The 18346-nt window shown below is 37.6% G+C and overlaps 1 protein-coding gene across 1 annotated transcript in view; it reads right to left on the minus strand.

Moving 5' to 3' along the window:
- Positions 1-18346, minus strand: part of LAMA2 (laminin subunit alpha 2) — a 432393-nt gene that overhangs the window by 225850 nt on the left and 188197 nt on the right. Inside the window, exon 13 of the mRNA XM_087941278.1 lies at positions 348-449. Within this exon, the coding sequence (XP_087797404.1) occupies positions 348-449 (102 nt within the window). The remainder of the gene's footprint in view (positions 1-347; positions 450-18346) is intronic.

Genomic DNA, 18346 nt, shown 5'->3' on the forward strand with positions numbered 1-18346 from the left:
TATGTTATTGTATATAACAATACATACAAACAATAAAACAAATCCAATAAAACGAAAATCAGAATGACCTGCCAACACAAGCATACCTCGCTCACCCTATACCAACTCTTCAAGGAGAAGTAAGGTCTTAAGTACTTTTCAGAAGATAAAAAGGGTAGGGCCTGCTGGCTCTCAAGGGGAAAGGTATTTCTGCTGTTTTTTTTCCCATCTTTGAAATAAAAATCATACAGCAGCTCTCTTTGGGAAGAGAACTCTTGCAATGAAGTTTCTTTCTTAGCCCTATGGATTCTGCTTACAGTGTGCTGTTGGCAGTTTACACATTCATATCTAGTGAGATAATATTCTACCTCTATGATGACATCGGGCTGAAGGATGGCCTCAGCAATATCTTCTTCCCCAGCGAGGTCATATGAAACAGTAAATTTCAGATGTCCTCCAGCTGCTGTTATCTGTAGTTAAAGGAAAAACAACAACAAATGATATTGGTTATATAACAGAAAACATGCCCTTAACCAGAAAACATGCCTTTGAACAGCTCTTTTCCAATTATAGGACTTTCAAGGGCAAAGGCTTCTCCCGTAATGAAAGGACATGTGGATGATAGAGAGCTTCCAGGGAAGTGTCATTGTGAGCTGTCCCTGTCCTAACGCAATTTCTCTTTGCCACAACCACTGCGGCAACGCTCCGTCATATAAGTAATGTTCCTCTGGACCCTTCATAAAGACTGGAATCCTAAGAAAAAGCAGTTTTCCCCTAAAGGTCTACCATAAAGGAAGTAACATATGTTACAGTATAATTTTCTTTTCAACATTCTCTCTCGATCTCTCGCTTCTTACACTCTATTTTTATAAAACTCCCCAACATGTATTTGGCTGATATTATATTGTCAAAAGCAGGTGGAGGAACTGGAGGATATGTGCTCGTTTATCTGTCCTGCCTCTCTTACTTTCTTCCCCATGTCCATTTTCCAGGTTCAGAGTTACTACAGCGGCAATCTGTGACAGAAGCTTGGAGGAGTAGGCTGCTATTACAGAATGGGCTTTTTTTTCCTTTTCTTTTTGACAAGGTATAATCTAAAATAGAAGAAATGTGTCCCTAGGAAGTCAAGCACATTTAATTTAAAGGAAAGTCACTATAATTTTTCTTATAGCTGTATGTTGCCTTTTGCTTCGCATTGGTCACTGGGTCAAAAACAGCATAAGGAAAGCTTTGACTGTCATGGTACTATAATGTTACATCTATTTATTTTTTGTTAAGCATCAACACTTTATTGATTGTGTTTGCTCTAGTGGTTAAGGCATCAGGCTAGAAATTAGGAGACCAGAGTTCACGTCCTGCCTTAGCCATGGAAGCCAACTGATGACTTTGGGCTAGTCTCTCTCTCTCTCTGTCCCTCCCTCCCTCCCTCTCCCCCTCTCTCACCGACCAACCTTATTGGGTTGCTATTCTGGGGAAAATAGGATGAAGAAGGTGTACTGGATATGTTTGCTGGCTTGAGTTAGTTGTAAATCACTAAAAGTGGGACATAAACACGCCAAATTGCACTATGCAGAAGCTTGATGATGGCAGATGAGATTCTGCCGAAATGTTGCTACAACTTTAAAAGCACAACTATAATGACGTGGGAAAATACCCGAACGAAGCTGAATGCCATACATGTAAGCACCCACGAAAACTTAAGAAAACATGTGTGTGTGTATGTGTGTGTGTGTATTGGAATAAAGCAAATTTCATTATCAAATATGAACTTAGGGCTGAGAAACAGAAAGGCCATTGCAACACTGTGTACTTATGCAGCAAATTCTCCACAGTACTTCACCTCAGGGTGGGTAAGGAAGCCCTCCTATTTTTTTGTTTAAGAATACATTTGGGTGATCTGCCAATATATATAGAAGGTTGTAATACATAGAATGTGCTAACATCCATTCTTCTTAACCTAGATACATGGCACACCAAGAAACCTAATTAAATAATCTACAGAAATGTGAACTAACTTTGATCAAAGGCATCTGCTATGCAACATTAACCACAAGAGATCTCAAATCAGTTTTAGGCAGGTCCGGAGAAGTAACATAGGCTATAGGTAGTCCTCAACTTATGACCACAATTGAGCCCAACATTTAGATTGCCAAGTAAGAAATTTGTTAAGTGAGTTTGCCCCATTTTACAACTTTTCTTATCAGGTTTGTTAATTGAATCGTTGCAGTTGTTAAATCAGTCACATGGTTGTTAAGTGAACCTGGCTTCCCCACTCGCTTTGCTTGTCAGGTTGCAAAAGGTGATGACATAACCCTGGACACTGCAACTGTCATAAATATGAGTCAGTTGTCAAGTGTATAAATTTTGATCATATGACCATGGGGATGCTGTAATGGTCATTTAAGTGTGAAAAATGGCCATAAGTCAATGCCGTTGTAACAGTCACAAAATGAATTGTTGTATGTTGAGGACTACCTGCATTACATATGCCTAATATACATATGCTCGATGAATATATATTGAGCATAAGTGTGTATATATGCATCTATGTATATGTAAGTATGTACATATATTTGGGGTAAAGCCTCTGTCTATCATCTAATGGTATAGTAACATACAGGATTAAAAATGTAATAAAACTAATGAATGATGAAAGGTATCTATAAAAGTATCTAGACCTCCAAGGTCCTTTCCAATGCTATTATTGGAATACTATTATTCAGAATAACAGGACTCGAAGGGACCGTGGAGGTCTTCTAGTCTAACCCCATGTTCAAACAGGAGACCCTATACCCGTGATGGCAAGCCTATGGCACGCATGCCACAGGTGACATGCAGACCCATTTGTGCCGGCACGCGAGCTACAGGCAAACTTACCTCACTGCGCATATGCATGCTTCACAGCTGATTTTCGGCCAGTTTGAGGCCTTTTTCGGCCTCCAGAGGCTTGAGGAAGGCTTCTGTAGGTTTTGCAGGCCGAAAACTAGGCCCGTTTCATCACTTTCTGTTTTTCCAGAAATACTGCAAGTGACAAAATGGGCCTAGTTTTCAACCTGCAAAGCCTGCAGAAGCCTTCCTCAAGCCCCTGGGAGATCGAAAAAGGCCTCAAACCAGCTGAAAATCAACTGTGAGGCACAGTGCAGATAAGGGGGTGGCGGCGGGTGGGTGGGGATTGTGCGCACATGTGTAGGGGGCATGGGGAGGCACACATAGTTTTCTGGGTGCTGGCACGCGAGTGTGATCGTGCAAGCGCGCACACAATTTTTGGCACAGGAGCCCAAAAAGGTTAGCCACCACTGCCCTACACCATTTCAATGGTTGTTCAATCTCTTCCTAAAACCCTCCAGTGATGGAGCATCCCCAACTTTTGAAGTCAACCTGTTCCACTGATTAATTGCTCTAACTATCAGGAAATTTCTCCTTAACTGTGGCATCTGCTTTTGCAACACAGCTTCTACTTGTATGAAAAGGGGCCTGAGTAAACCACTGATCTGGGGCTGGGGGCTGACCCTTTGGCATTTTCAAATTGATGGGAAAAGGCAATACGAGGCTGGGGTAGATAGGTTGTGCCACAGGCATTCCATTCTCTGCCTCTAAGGCTAGCCAGAGTTGCTCTCCATCTCAGCTTATCCCAAGCAGTGAAGTCTTTTTAATCATTATCTGTGCCATCAGAAGTACAGCAGGTGAGTAGTTTTCATTTTGCTTTGCTTTTACTTTGCTTTTCATATTTGCTGCATATTGTAGACCTCTTGCTATTCACACCCTCTAGTGGATCATGACCCATAGCTTGGAGACTCTCTGAATTAGCACCTATTTGATAGGATTTTGTCTAGAAGTCTAAGAATACTAATATGAAATATATAAAACCCACACTCTTTGCTTCTGTTACCGAGCTTACACTTCAAACATCACAATATGTTGGTTGTTTCAGAGCCCCTAATTTTTGACCTTCTCAAAAGAAAAAAAAAGAGCAGTGCTAGTGTTAAAATTGATATATTCTGCAAAGTCAGGTATTCTATTAAGCACAATATAGAAAAGTGTTTATCCTTCATTTCCAAATGTATAATTCTTTGTTGAGTGAAAAACTGCATGACTATCAGAGTTTGCTTTGGTGAGACAATAAAAATCGATTAAATAAATACAATACCCTAGAACAAGTTCAAATTGCTGATAAAATAAAACTGTATATAGCTGTGAACTGTGTGAAGATTTCTAACATTATTTCTTGTGCATGAATTGCCAAGGTGTGCACCCTGTAACAAAAGTTTGGTGAATGTGTTTGAACTTGTGTGAGTTGACTCTGAGAATTCTCACACCGCCATGAATCCCAGAGCATTTGTATCTCAGCAAAGTTCTCCCTTTGGGCCAACCACAAATTCTGGCATATGTGCAAATTAATGCAAGGATTTTCTATATTGCTATACAGGTAGTCTTCGACTTAAAACAGTTTGAAGTTACATTGGCATTTTAAAAAGTGACTTATGACCATTTTTCGTACTTATGATCTTTGCAGCATCCCCATGGTCACGTAATCAAATTTCAGATGCTTGGAAAGTGGTTCATATTTATCACAGCCGCAGTGTCCTGGAGTCTTGTGACAACCTTTTGCGACCTCTGACAAGCAAAGGTAATGGGCACGCCAGATTCAGTTAACAACTGCAGTGAATCACTTAACAAATATGGCAAGAAAGGTTGTAAAATGAGGCAACATTAACTTAATAATTGTCTTCTGCTTAGCAACAGAAATTTGGGGTTCAGTTGTGGTCATAAATTGAGGATTACCTGTATTTAATTTGATATCCTGGAGTTCAAGACAACTTAGAACTGGAAATTTGAAGAAGCTCTTCAGAAAAATGAATGTAGACTGTGCAAAGTATTAGAATTAGAAAAATAGAGTTGGAAGGGACCTTGGAGGTCTACTGTCAATGTCAGCTGGGACTTTCCCAGGAATGAAGGAGTAGCTGAATTAAGCCCTGCTCTTAGAAGATGGAGTTAGGGGGACTCTTGAACCTACAATTATAGATTAGAGGTAAATGGGTATGCTCACCTATAGTTCTCTCTGGAATAAATGTTTTCCCCTCCTAATTGAGCATAGTTTGGGAAGCTTCTGGAGATGAGAAGTTGGGGGAAAGGAGGCGTCCCTTTTCAGGTGACCCAGTTAGGGAAGATGAGAGACTAGAAAGGGGAGACATCTTAAGGGCCAAAAGCCTTTGGCAGAAGGACACCATTCTTCTCTTGTGGTATTAATTAGTATCGTATACTAATAGTATAATAGTCCCCTCTTTGTTGATATGGTTGTTAAGTATCAGGCCAGTTCCTACAACAGGATCTTATTTAGTTGTGACTTAACTGCAATTGTTATTCTGCCAAAGGTGATGAGCGTAATCTTGTGACTGGTCCCCAGTTATGGGAACTGAGCATTCAGCTTGATTGTATAGTCTCAGAAACAATTACATGGTTTGAAGATCCTCCTAGAATTGTTATAAGAGGTCCAAGCATTTTCAGTGGCTAGGAGGACCTATGCCAATATTAGTTTGTGTGTCAAAAATGTCCTTTCTTGGATAAGTACACTTAGTTATGGTTGCTCCTACAACAGTAACCTCACATTTATCTTAGTATAATGTATGCAATATGGACCAAGTTTGTATTTGGTTTTGAAGCTTCCATTGGTAGAATTTCAATGGCTATGTTGCTTGGAAGAGTATCCGGCCATCTATTGTAGCCGTCACTTGGATAACAAGCCAGGATCAAAATTCTGGTTATGATATACTGTATAAAGTTCTATATAACTTGCGGCGAGCTGTAAACCTGATAGACCTTTACCATTACTGACATAAGGCTCTTCCAAACCATTCACCATTCACTAAATTGAAGGCAATGCTTCAGGAAATGGGTTTGCAGAACATGAATGGATGCTGCTGCCTTTAGCTTATCTCCATCTTATCATAAATGTACCTCCTGCGTGTGCCCTTTTTCCTTCTAAATGCTGCCTTAAAAAACCCTGCTACACTGAGCCATGCTAAATGGCTAAAGTAAGCCATCCATAATGGCTTACTTCTTACCAAAACAAGATGAGGGACAGAAACCTTCCTTCTCTCATTGAGTGCTTGAGGCTACTGATTTTGGCCTTTGGACAGTCCTGATTCTCCCACTGCTCCAAAAGGTCACCTCTCCCACTTCCTTCCCAGGAGAACAGTGGAGAGAGGAGGGCGAAAATAATGACTCTGTGGAACTAGAAAGCAAGCAAACTAAAAAGACTCATTTCTCTTCTTTCTTTCCATCCATTATGCCTGCAACCCATGCATGGGGAGTGGGGTTTTGGGGTCCTCCTATCTGGCTTATCAGTATGGTGAAAAGAGGGCAAGCAATTCTTGGCCCTAGGATGCTTCTCCATAGCATTGTCAGATCAGTCTTAGCATCATTGCTGAGACATGGACCGAAATCTGGATAATAGGGTTTTAGGCTGCAGATCCCATAATCAATCATTGAGTGTCATGGGAGATTTGCATGGCTGGATAACGTCACCTAATGGGTCTTCTCTCTAATGGCATTTACATCTCATGACATTCTTGAGGTAACCACTCTCGTCTTTTATTCATCCCTTCATCCTGGCCTTCCATGTACATGAACGCTGAATCTAGGTAGTCCTCGACTTACAACCACAACTAGACAATTAAGTGAGTTTTGCCCTATTGTGCGAGATTTTTCCCACAGTGTTAACGTAATCACTGCAGTTGTTAAGTGAATCATGCAGTCGTTAAAGCAAACTGGCTTCCCCATTGACTTTGGTTGTTAAAAGTCAGCTGGGAAAGTTACAAATTGTGATGATGTAATCCCGGGACAATGCAACTGGCTTAAGTACATGCCAGCTGCCAAGTGCCCATATTTTGATCATGTGACCATGGGACTGCTGCAATATTAGTAAGCATGAAAAATGGCCATTTTTTTTCAGTGCTGTAATAGCTTTGAAGGATCACTAAATGAGTGGTTATAAGTTGAGGACTACCTGTAATTTGTTTTGGTGTTCTCCCTACAAAGGAATATGTTTTTTGCTGATTTAAAAATAAATATTTTAAAACAGAAACTTATTAAACCTATTTAAAATGTTTTAAATAAATGTACTAAATGAATAAAATACCTGTTTTATGAAAATGTTTTATTTTAGTGTATTTTCTATTTTGCACTGTATGCATTGTTTGTAAGTTTTGGAACTTCTTGGCATAAGAAACCATGTAAACCATAGGTCCACATGCACTCTTCAAAATGATTCAGAAGAAATATTTCAACTTTATATGACTTTGAACATAGCACTTCTTTGCCATATGTTACAGCAATACATCTTTTTTTTCAGTTTCCCCACAACCTGGGGATAGCAATAGCACTTAGACTTATATACCGCTTCATAGTGCTTTGACAGCCTTCTTTAAGTGGTTTACAGAGTCGGCATATTGCCCTTAACAATCTGGGTCCTCATTTTACCTATCTCAGAAGGATGGAAACAGAGGTGGTATTCATTAGGTTCTGACCAGTTCTGGAGAACTGGTCGCGGAAATTTTGAGCAGTTCGGAGAACCGACAGCAGAAATTTTGAGTAATTCAGAATACCACCTCTGACTGGCCCTGCCCCCATCTATTCTCTGCCTCTCAAGTCCCAGCCGATTGGCTGGATCTTGTTTTGTTTCCCTGCACAGGAGAATGGAGCTGGAAAGCAGGTTAGTAGGGTGGGGAGGGACTGGAAATTTTACAGTATCCTTCCCCTGCCATGCTCACCAAGCCACGCCCACAAGCCACACCATGCCCACCAAGCCACGCCCAAAGAACCAGTAGTAAAATTTTTTGAATCCCATCACTGGATGGAAGGCTGAGTAAACCTTGAGCTGGTAAGAATCGAACTCCTGGCAGTGAGCAGTGAGTTAGCCTGCCATATTTCATTCTAACCCCTGTGCCATCATGGCTCATGAAGAGACTCATCCCTTTTTTTCAGAAAGACAATCTGTTTTAAGTAATAGCAGACAGGTAATGTGCTTGTGCTGGGTCTGAAGTAGTTCTTTAAAATGATTTTCAAATAAAAATGCATTAAATAAGCAAACAAATAAATACTATTGGAGCAAGTATGCATTTGATTTGCAGAGAGGACCTAATGTTCTAAATTAAGTTTCCTTCTAGTCCCAACCATATTCGGTTTCAACGAGCCTGCTTGCATGTTTTTCCTAATTGTGGAGCTCAAACCACCACTGTGCACAATTAATATCTTTCCTTATATATTATTAGATCATCCTTAGGTGATGGTGTCTCTTGACAATCGGACAGAAGACACAAGTTATTAAATGAAAATCAATGTTATATTCTCCAGGATTCTATAGACATGTATTGCAATGTATCTTAAATGGATTAAATTTTTAATGCTTCAAAACAAATGTAATAAATAAACATTTGAGAAAACATTAAACAATCATCGGGTACAAACAAGCACATATTTAATGCAAGGTAGGACAGCATGCTGTACTATAATTAGAGTCACTCCTGTAAAATGGCACTTATTATTCAGTAGATTTCCAGCATAACCTCAAATTAAAGGCAACTGAGACAAACTGCCAAATGAAGAACAGGCCATCTTACCAGATGGCCAGTAAGTATCTGTACTCCTTTTGGGGGTTACAGGATGCACAGATGGAACATCTGAACATCTGTTTGCTTTAATTTACACGCTTATGTTTTAAGAGAATGTTCCATCATTAATCCAGCACTAGATTGGATTAGCAATTTCAGGAATAATAAATACTGACTGGAAATTCACAAAGAGAATTTTTTTATGCATTTGTTGCATTTAGGGAAAAAGGCAAAAAGAGAGATGGAGAAATGAATTCTAATGAAGCTCTTACCATGGAAACTAAGTAGGTAAATCTTACAGAATACAATGTTTCGCTGCAGGTCCATGTAAAGTTCAGTTATAAGAAGACATCGGTTTAAAAGAACCCTTAATTTTTGGAAAGTTATTTGCTCAAAGTTAGTGTGACAGATTTAGAAACTATTAAAACTCTTTGCTTTCCTTGAATAAGTCTACCAAAAATTAAGGCATTTTTACAATAATGTTCATTACAATGTAAATATTTCCCAATAGAATGTGATGTTTGCCTTACTATAGAATGAGTGCCATCATCATTTTTCAGGACTAGTGTTAGAGTGTATACATATGTATATAGAGTTTATACATATGTTAGAGTGTATACATATGTATATATGTACACACAGACACACACACACAGACACACACACACACACACACACACACACACATACACACGCATTCTATTACTAATTAGTGTCTATTTCAGAATGCCCTGGAGCATCAAGTTGCCACAATTGTGAAAGGTACAGTCACTTCTAGGTCCTTTTATTATCTATTCCATACACAGAGATACCACCACCACAGTTGCTGGCATCTCCAAATGGCTATGTCTTCAGAGACATACTGGGACAGGCATATTTCCAGTAAAATCCTCCCACTTAACCCTCAATTACGACAGTTTTCATATAACTCAGACCATTCTTAAAGGGGGTTGAGGAATCAAGATCCAAGTGTAAAATAATAGCTTGGTTCAAAATGGTCATTCATGAGATTCTGAAAGGAAAGGATTTTGTTTGTGATAGTTAATAATCAGCATAATTTTCAAGCACAACGATGAAGAGCATGTATGTATTATAGATCCTCCAAAGTAAACAAATGCTGTATCCATCTTTTAGATTGTTCACTGTGGTTTTACTCTCAGATAAAGGTAGATTAAAATAAAGGAAACATAGCTAAATCTGGTTTATATCTACTCCAGGGGTGGGATTCAAATTTTTTAACAACCGGTTCTGTGGTCATGGCTTATTTGTTGGGCACGGCTTGGTGGTCATGGGACTGGCTGGGCATGGCCAACTCAACATCACTCACATCGAGGCACGCATCTCCTCGCCTGGCTTCTCATGACTGTGGGGATGCTACAACAGTCATGTTAAAAATGATCATAAGTCACTTTTTTCAATGGTCACTCCACACAAGGAAAGTACCAGCAAAGGAGGGGGAAAAAACTCCAGAGATGTTCCTGCAACAGGAAGTCTAGTCCTTAATGGAGAGGCAGTTTCTATAAGCAATACCAGAATGTTTCCTTCCTGCCTTCCTTACAGGATTAGGTCAGTAATTTCTCCTAACAACCGGTTCTTTGAACTGCTTAGAATGTTAACAACCGGTTCTAGCAAATAGGTGCGAACCTGTAGAATCCCACCCCGATCTACTCCATTCACCTATAGCTATTCCTTTCTATCTTTGCAAATCATCCTTGCTTCTACCACATCCAAGAAGTGATCTTAAATAATCCTTTTCAGAAAATGCCATGATTTCATGGCTAAAACCAGAAGGGAAAGGAAAGGAACTTCAGGATCATTCTTTTATTTCTTCAACACAATACTAGCAGCTTTGGTACAATTATACTAACAATTAAAAACAAATAGTTACGAACACCATAATTGCCACGTTTTCAGCATAGCCTCCAAAAACTGTTCTCTCTTTGTATATCTGATCTTTATTCAAATTATCACTTCTGATAAGGACAATGTGATCTGAGTAGGTTATAATATACATAATACTGTATAGATTAATGGTGACATTTTACATTTACATACAGATTTTATTTTGACATTTTACATACTGTTTGTGGAAGTTATATTTGATGAACTGCAAAACAAACAAGAGATGGGGCCTTATTTAGCCTCTTAATTTGTTGAAAAATGTGCTAGGATAAGGATGCGTTTATTGTTAATAAAAACAGACATGTTACATACCAACTACAGAAAAATATTGGCTTGGAATAGGGCTAAAACTAGATATGCAGTGTAATTTCTATGAGCATTTTGATGCAAATCTGCAAGAAACTTAATCGCCACTAACGCAAACTTAGTTGTCCTTTTCAAAGTCATATATATTTGAGCTGTACAGCACAATTAATCAGATCAATTGTTGATTGGAAAAAAATGTATCTGCTGAACTGCAGATTATTTCATCTTGAATAGCTGATTTTTCAGCAAATTTTCCATTTTAAAAAATTAAACATAGAGTAGAATTCAGACTTGAAGGAAGGCTTCACAATGTTACAGGCTAGCATTAAATCACCCTATTAATGGACTTATATTAGTTGCAGGATTTCCCCTAACATTTCCTATAATGTCAACATGACCACTACAATTCTGGCTGGAATTTGTTTTAATTTATGTATTTTAGAGAAATATTTTTGGAATTCAATCTAAATACTTAATAGTCGCTTCTTTAAACATTGAAGTCTGAGGACAACTCAGAATCCATCACATAGCACTGCTTTGATTGTAGCAAAAGGTTTTTTGTTATTATTGATCTGTGTAGTACATTTTTTGTAGAAGCAAGATAATGATTTGACTGGTCTATGTATTTACTGAGATCATCTAGTTACAATATTGATAAGACTAGCAAAATCTTCCTTTTCCACTCCTTAATCTCAGCCACAGTGTTACTCTGACTTCATGATGGAGCATGAACTACTTCAACACAGTGCATCATTAACCTATTACCATAAATGTTGCAGTTAAGTTATTTTGCATCCTTTTACTATTCATCAAAATAAACCTTTAGATGAATAGTATGAAGGAATTAAGCAATATCTTTTGCCCTTTCTCCAGGACTGCTAAAAATGGACTATCGTTATCCTTTTCAACAAGATTATTTTTCTTGCAGACCCTCCTATATAACATTCAAATGTAGAAAATATTAAAATAAGCCTGCTTTTTAAAGATCAGCACAGTTCTTTATTCATGGTACAGTTCTTTCCTTCAAATAAAGAGAAATATTTTACATTGTTTAGAGTGCCCCATGTTGGGTCTGCTAAAAGTCAGTATTAATATCTTATGTTCTCTACATACATACATAAATACATGTGGTAATTTCACCATCTAATGAATAAGCTAATTGCATTTTAAATTATACCTGCACTATGGTTCAGTGAGCTTCACATTAAGGACAATGTAAAGTTTTCTAATGTTGAGTAAAGCCTTCAAGAAATGTTTCCTTTACTTTATACTTTCAATTTTTGGCATGAAGGATGCCAGCAATCCAAAGACTGTTGGTGTCTCAAAACCTTTTATAATTCCAAGACATATTGGATGCATATCATTTTTATAATCACATGCATATACAAACCTGTGAGATGATTGCATAACACAGAATCAATATCATTTGTTTCACAGAGCTCCAGAGGTTACAGTGCTCTGGATTGGTCCAAAGAAGTGCCAGTAACTAAAATAAAATTCTGCACAAGTCTTGTGCATCCATAAAAAACATCTTCTGGAAAATGAATAGCTTTGTAAAGTATCTCTGAATGGATATTTCTTACAAACCTTTCTTACAGTTTGAAGCAGCCATCATAAGAATAAATGTACTAGTTAACCAAAGAACCATCTAATAATAAAGAAGTCTATGACCACAAGGCACACAGTTCATAAGGATGCTATGAATACTATTGTATGTTTTCAATAAGTAGCTTTCAAAGGCATGCTGTTTCTAATACTGGAGAAAGGCAGTGTGGTGTAGTTGTTACAAGGTTGGACTTGGGAGCTCCAGTTTAAAATCCACCTTGAGCTGTAAGTCTGTAGAGATTCTCAGTCATCCAGGTCATGGCTGTCCCAAAGGTGCTTTTTCTGGAGGCAACTGGACTTTGTTGTTGTTTTTTTGAAGATGTTTCTGGGTGAGAAGCGAAACATCTTCAAAAGAAAAAACAAGAAACTCCAGTTGCCTCCAGAAAAAGCACCTTTGGGTCCACAGTGGTTGGATTCAAAAATTTTTACTTCCGGTTTTGTGGGTGTGGCTTGGTGGGAGTGTCAAGGGAAGGATACTGTAAAATCTCCAGTCAGAAGTGGTATTTACCGGTTCTCCGAACTACTCAAAATTTCCGCTACCGGTTCTCCAGAACTGGTCAGAACCTGCTGAATACCACCTTGAGTAATTCTGAGGGAGACTTTGAGACAGCAGCTTTTTCTCAGCTCACCTTACTACTCACATACTTGTTTTGTGAGAACACTACAGAACCTGCTTTGAGTTCCAGAAGAAAAAGTTGGTTATATAGTAAATATAATAAACATAATATATTTTCATAATTAATTGTAAATGTTCCATTTTCCTTTTATTATTTTGTCTAACCTTATTTTAAAGCCATCTGCAATTTTACACAAAGGAAGGCAAATGTACGTGTCCCAGGAGAATGTTACAGGATCCAATCTGGGTTGATTTAGTACTTTTTCATTCACCACTTGATGAATGTTGTGGTTAGCCAGCAGCAGGTGTGGACGGCTGAGGAGACTGAGGACTCAGATGAGGGGCCAGGACCATTAGGGAGTGGACTGCTGCCTTCAGAGATTGTGGGAGCTGGTAGCAGCAATGAAGAGGTTCCCGAGGAGCCTGTGCCGAGTGCACATGCACACGGGATTGCTCGCAGGAAAGAGCAGGTACAATAGCATGGGTGACTCAGGAGTAAGGCAGCAAGATAATGGCTGTTCCTTCAAGAAGATAAAAGTCAGCTGTGAAGCGAACACTTTGCAGGAAGCAAAGACATTTTGAAACTTAGCCTCGTGGACATTACAGTATCTTAAGTTGGTATTTGAAGACTCTTGTGTTGTGAAATATTTCTCATCTGTGATTCTTGGCAGCCTTGCACAGTTTTGACAAGGTTTGTGTTTATCAAAGTTAATGAGTTTGCAGCAGCCTTTTAATCGGGGATTCGTAAGACTCATTAAAAGGTTTCTGTTCCCTTTGGTTATTATTTGTCTTATTGGAAAAGGGTTTAGGTCAGAACAGTTGAACTATGGAATCTGGCACTGTAAAATGTATTAGGATCCAATCTGGGTGAGTCACTGAAACCAGATGTTCATTTTTCCGAACTTTAGGACTCATGCTGGAGCCTATCAGGGAACCTCTCTCTAGTAGAATGTTAGACAGACATTTTATTAAAGAGAAGTTCCCTGAGGATTGGCTCCAGCATGAGTCCGAAAACTCGGAAGAATAAACCTCTGGTCCCAGTAACCGGCCCAGATTGGATCTTACTATATTTTACAGTGCCAAATTCCATAGTTCAACTGACTGGTGAATGAAAAAGTTATCCTTTATCCTCAATCTCCCAAAATTGAGGGTCGCTAGCTGATCAAAAGGAAGCTCTTCATATGATGAAGTCAAAGGAAGAGCTAAGTTTCGTTACATCATGCATAGATTTATAGATGTCCTTCTCTTGAATTTTCAGTGCTAAGGAGCCTCAAACATTGCAACCTTGGAGGAACATTGCAACCAAATAGGCTTATTGTCTGATTTTTTTAGGTCAGTAAAAGGTCTGTAATTTTTCAGATCAATAATATATTTTTATAGACTACTTTTTATAGGGCTTAAAATGCTACTGCCACAATTCTCCCTGTGGAGCTTTTGCTGCTTTCTGAGCTTGTTTTCTTGCAAACATTTTGTTACTCAACTAAGCCACATGCTCTCCACTCTCACGCTGACGATGTTATCTAGTTGGGTAATGAAATGCCTACAAGCAAACAGCAAAGCTAGAATAGCATTAAGGATTGCATAGTTCACCTCTGAGCTACTGATATTCTTTTCTATCAGAACAATTCCCACTTTTACAAGAATTATTCTTTATTTTCCAGAGAAAGAAATTTAACTTCATTCAAATAAAATTGCTCTCTTGTAGAAAATCTTCAAAACGCCACCACAGAGCCAAAACAAATGCACTCCTTAGCAAAAGAATCGTAAATCTGCTCTTTTATCTTTTCTTAAACTCTTTTAATTTCTTCAACCCATAATGCTGTTTTTACCCAGTGGCTCAGTTTTGCTGCCTACTATACAATTAAATTTTAGTCTCAAAACTTGTTATTTAATTTTCCCAGGTGGAGTTGATCTAAGTACCCGCATACTGTATTACTATGGTGATTGGTGGGCCTAAATTAGACCTTGGAAATTATCCAGTTTGGCAAAAAACAGCACTGACAGCTGTGATGCTGCTACAGAATATGCCAGATTTTCCTCATTGAGGGTTATTAAAAATGTACTAAAGGCTTCATTAGAATTATAAATATTATCCAAACCTTTATCTCATCCTGAATGTAGAAAAATTAAAAAGGACAAGCTTACCAGCTGCTGAGTAGTTTTTTCCCCCCTCTATTTTTACAGAAGCTGCTTTGCTTTCAATAAATGACAATTCAATATTTAGAGAAGTATACAGGTGCAAGAAGAAACCCATTTTTCTTTTAGTTTTTTTTTTCTAGCATACAAAACAAAGCAATGAGTTGAAAGTTAAACGTGACTATTTTTTTCCTACCCAAATAGGACTTTTTTTTTTCCTGATCTTGCAATAGAAGTACAGAATAAATAGCTTGCTGATTAATATTATTATCAGATATCGTGTAAAAAAAACCTGATTAAATACTGTCAAACTTCTCATTAAACTATTTTCTGCAATCTTAAGAAAGATAGAAAGGGGTTTCATATGTTATCTAAAAGATTGTGTTCGCAATTATTAAACTGAAACTCTCAAGTGGTTCTCCTGCTAGAATTCTGTTTCTTAGACTCTCCTATCTTTTCCTTCTTACTATTTTCTGCTTTGGCATTTCAGCCTCCAACCACAGGTAGCAAATCGTGCTTGCATATTCTGCCAATTTCAGCCAAATTTAGCCATAAAACTTTTTACTGTCTTCTTCCGTGATAGTGATTGGAGCATATACTTGGATAAATGTTATCCTAGAGGATTGTCCATAAACATTAATTGATATTGTTTGGATTGCATTATACCCAAGTACTCCTTCCAGATTATGAAAGCAACACTGTTCCTTGTTTGATTATGAAAGCATCATTGCTCCTTCTATATTTTTCACTTCTTGAGCAAACATTATGAACTTCTAACTGAAAGTGCCCAATTCCAATCAATTTCAATTTGCTGATGCCTAAGATATTGCTCTGTAGTATGTTCATCTCATCTTTTACTATGTTGTAGTTTCCCTTGTTCAATCTTCTCTCATTCCATGTGCCCACAGTAAGTCTATCTTTGCAACTTTGATTATTCTTTTGTTACATGGCAACATCAGTAATTAGATGTCCCAAAGACTTTAATTCACCTACATTATAAATGCTATTAGTACCCTTAAAGATCCCCAATAGCATGTTGAATACCATCATCCATCACTGCAGATCAATCTCTATCTTTGCTTTTTTTGGTAAAATATAGGATTAATTTATCTATATTGTCTTCTTTCACACAGTATGAAATGATGCTTATGCCTTTGTCACTAAAGTAATTATCTGTCCCCCATATCATTGCTAGAACTTGATAACACTGATGTTCACTTCTAAAAGGAGTAGCTATGGTGGTTGGTTTTGGTACATCTACATGTATGTTACCTATCTATTTCACTGTCTAGAAACATTTTGCTACTAGATTACTGAAATAGCAAATTTCAATAGGTTACTGAAATAGCAAATTGTGCTGCAATTAAACAAATTAGAATCAGTCATCATTGTTTGTTCTGTCACTGGGTTACATAAATAATACCAGGAGCTTACACCTAAGCTCCAAATTGCATTGAGTTTCATACACTCAAATACTTCCTACATCTGGGCCATTCTTATGCTCTCCCTTTAATGCCTCCATTGTTTTGTAATTGAAGCATGTTCAGTCATGCTGTTACACAGCTCTTACATCTATGTACAATAGTAGTCTCAAGTGATCTCTCAAAAGCCAGTTTGATGTAGTAGTTAAGACACCAGATTGGAAACTGGGAGACTGTGAGTTCTAGTCCTACCATAAGCACCAAATCAGCCACTATTCCCTCAGCAGGAGGAAAAAAGCAAGGACAAATCATTTTGGAACATCTCACTAAAAAATTCCATGGACGTGTTCAGGCAATGACCACAAGTTAAGACTAATTTGAAGCTATACTTAAATACACAAAACAAGATCTCATAAATTGTTCTAATATTTTTTTCATTGATTATATCCATAAACAAATAATTATTCATTACATGCTAGATTATCCACTGTCAATCTTTCATATCTTTTTAATATAGATTTTGCTTTGAGAAATATTAAAAAATTGTGTATAATACTTGTGCCCTTTAAATACAGGCAAAAAATCATGGCTATTCATAAAAAATAGTGTTCAAAACACGCATCAGTTATTCTCCCAATGTATTTACTTTGCAATTTGTAAAATTAAAATATAATTCCTTAAGCTATGGGGACATGTAGAACAAGGAACTGTTATAGACAGCAAGGAAAATAAATTCCTAAAACCCTCTGAATGATTGTCTGTTTGCAGAGAACTTTCACTTATTTCTTAAGGCTACCAAAACTTGATTTTTTTAATGCATGACTTGTATTGCATCCAAAAACTTTTAATTTAATTTTTAATTTGATCTCTTTCACATTACCATTCATATTTATGTAGTAATGTATTCTAGCCAGCATGGCACATCTATGTGTATAATATTTGCTATAAATTCCAGTGTTTTGCTTAGATTCAGAACCCTTTAATATTCAGCATCATCCCATGATAACTTAGATTAAATGCAAATGGTGTAGCTGGAAGCAATTATTAATTTTATATTGGGATGATGAACTATGAGTAAAAAGGCAATTACAGTACTGGGGAATAAAGAAAGATTATTAAAAAAAATCAAGCACAGCACTTAAACTTGGGCTGATAGAAAGATTTACAGTACTGGAACATACCTTCCTGCTTGGTTACACAAGAGCTAACATGTGATTTAGCTCAGTAGCTCCCCTTGGCATTTGTATTTCGCATTGAATAACAAGTAGCTCTGCCACTGGACACAATAACAAAACCAACTCAAAAACATTAAGAATGTCATGATAGGATGGCCAGATGTTAATTTTATCCATATTCATTTTTTATTGGCAAGATAGAGAAAATATGCTTGTGAGATTTTCCCTGCCCCATTTTTGTGGGGACCAAATATTAAGAATCTATGCAAATGAGCAAAATACCATTTGACATTTCATCGGGCCAGATTTTTTTTTCTTTTAACTAATCTATGAAATGTTGGATGTGGGACATGATATTGTTTCTGTAGTATCAGCCCATTGCTCCACCTGAGAAGAACAGGATAACAATCAGGATGCGCTGCTGAAAATAATGCATTGAGAATGGAAGTTAAAGAAGAAAAAGGAGTGGGATTAACAGTGTCACTTAGGAACATGCAGATTGGATACTACTTTGGTCACATAAGAAGGGATGAAAATAGATTGAAACAAAGCTGCAGTAGAGCAACTATAAATCCCCCAAAGCCTGACCAGATAATG

The sequence above is a fragment of the Pseudonaja textilis genome, chromosome 1, assembly GCF_049901715.1.
Source record: "Pseudonaja textilis isolate UNSWEBS1 chromosome 1, rPseTex1.2, whole genome shotgun sequence".
Classification (NCBI taxonomy): Eukaryota; Metazoa; Chordata; class Lepidosauria; order Squamata; family Elapidae; genus Pseudonaja; species Pseudonaja textilis.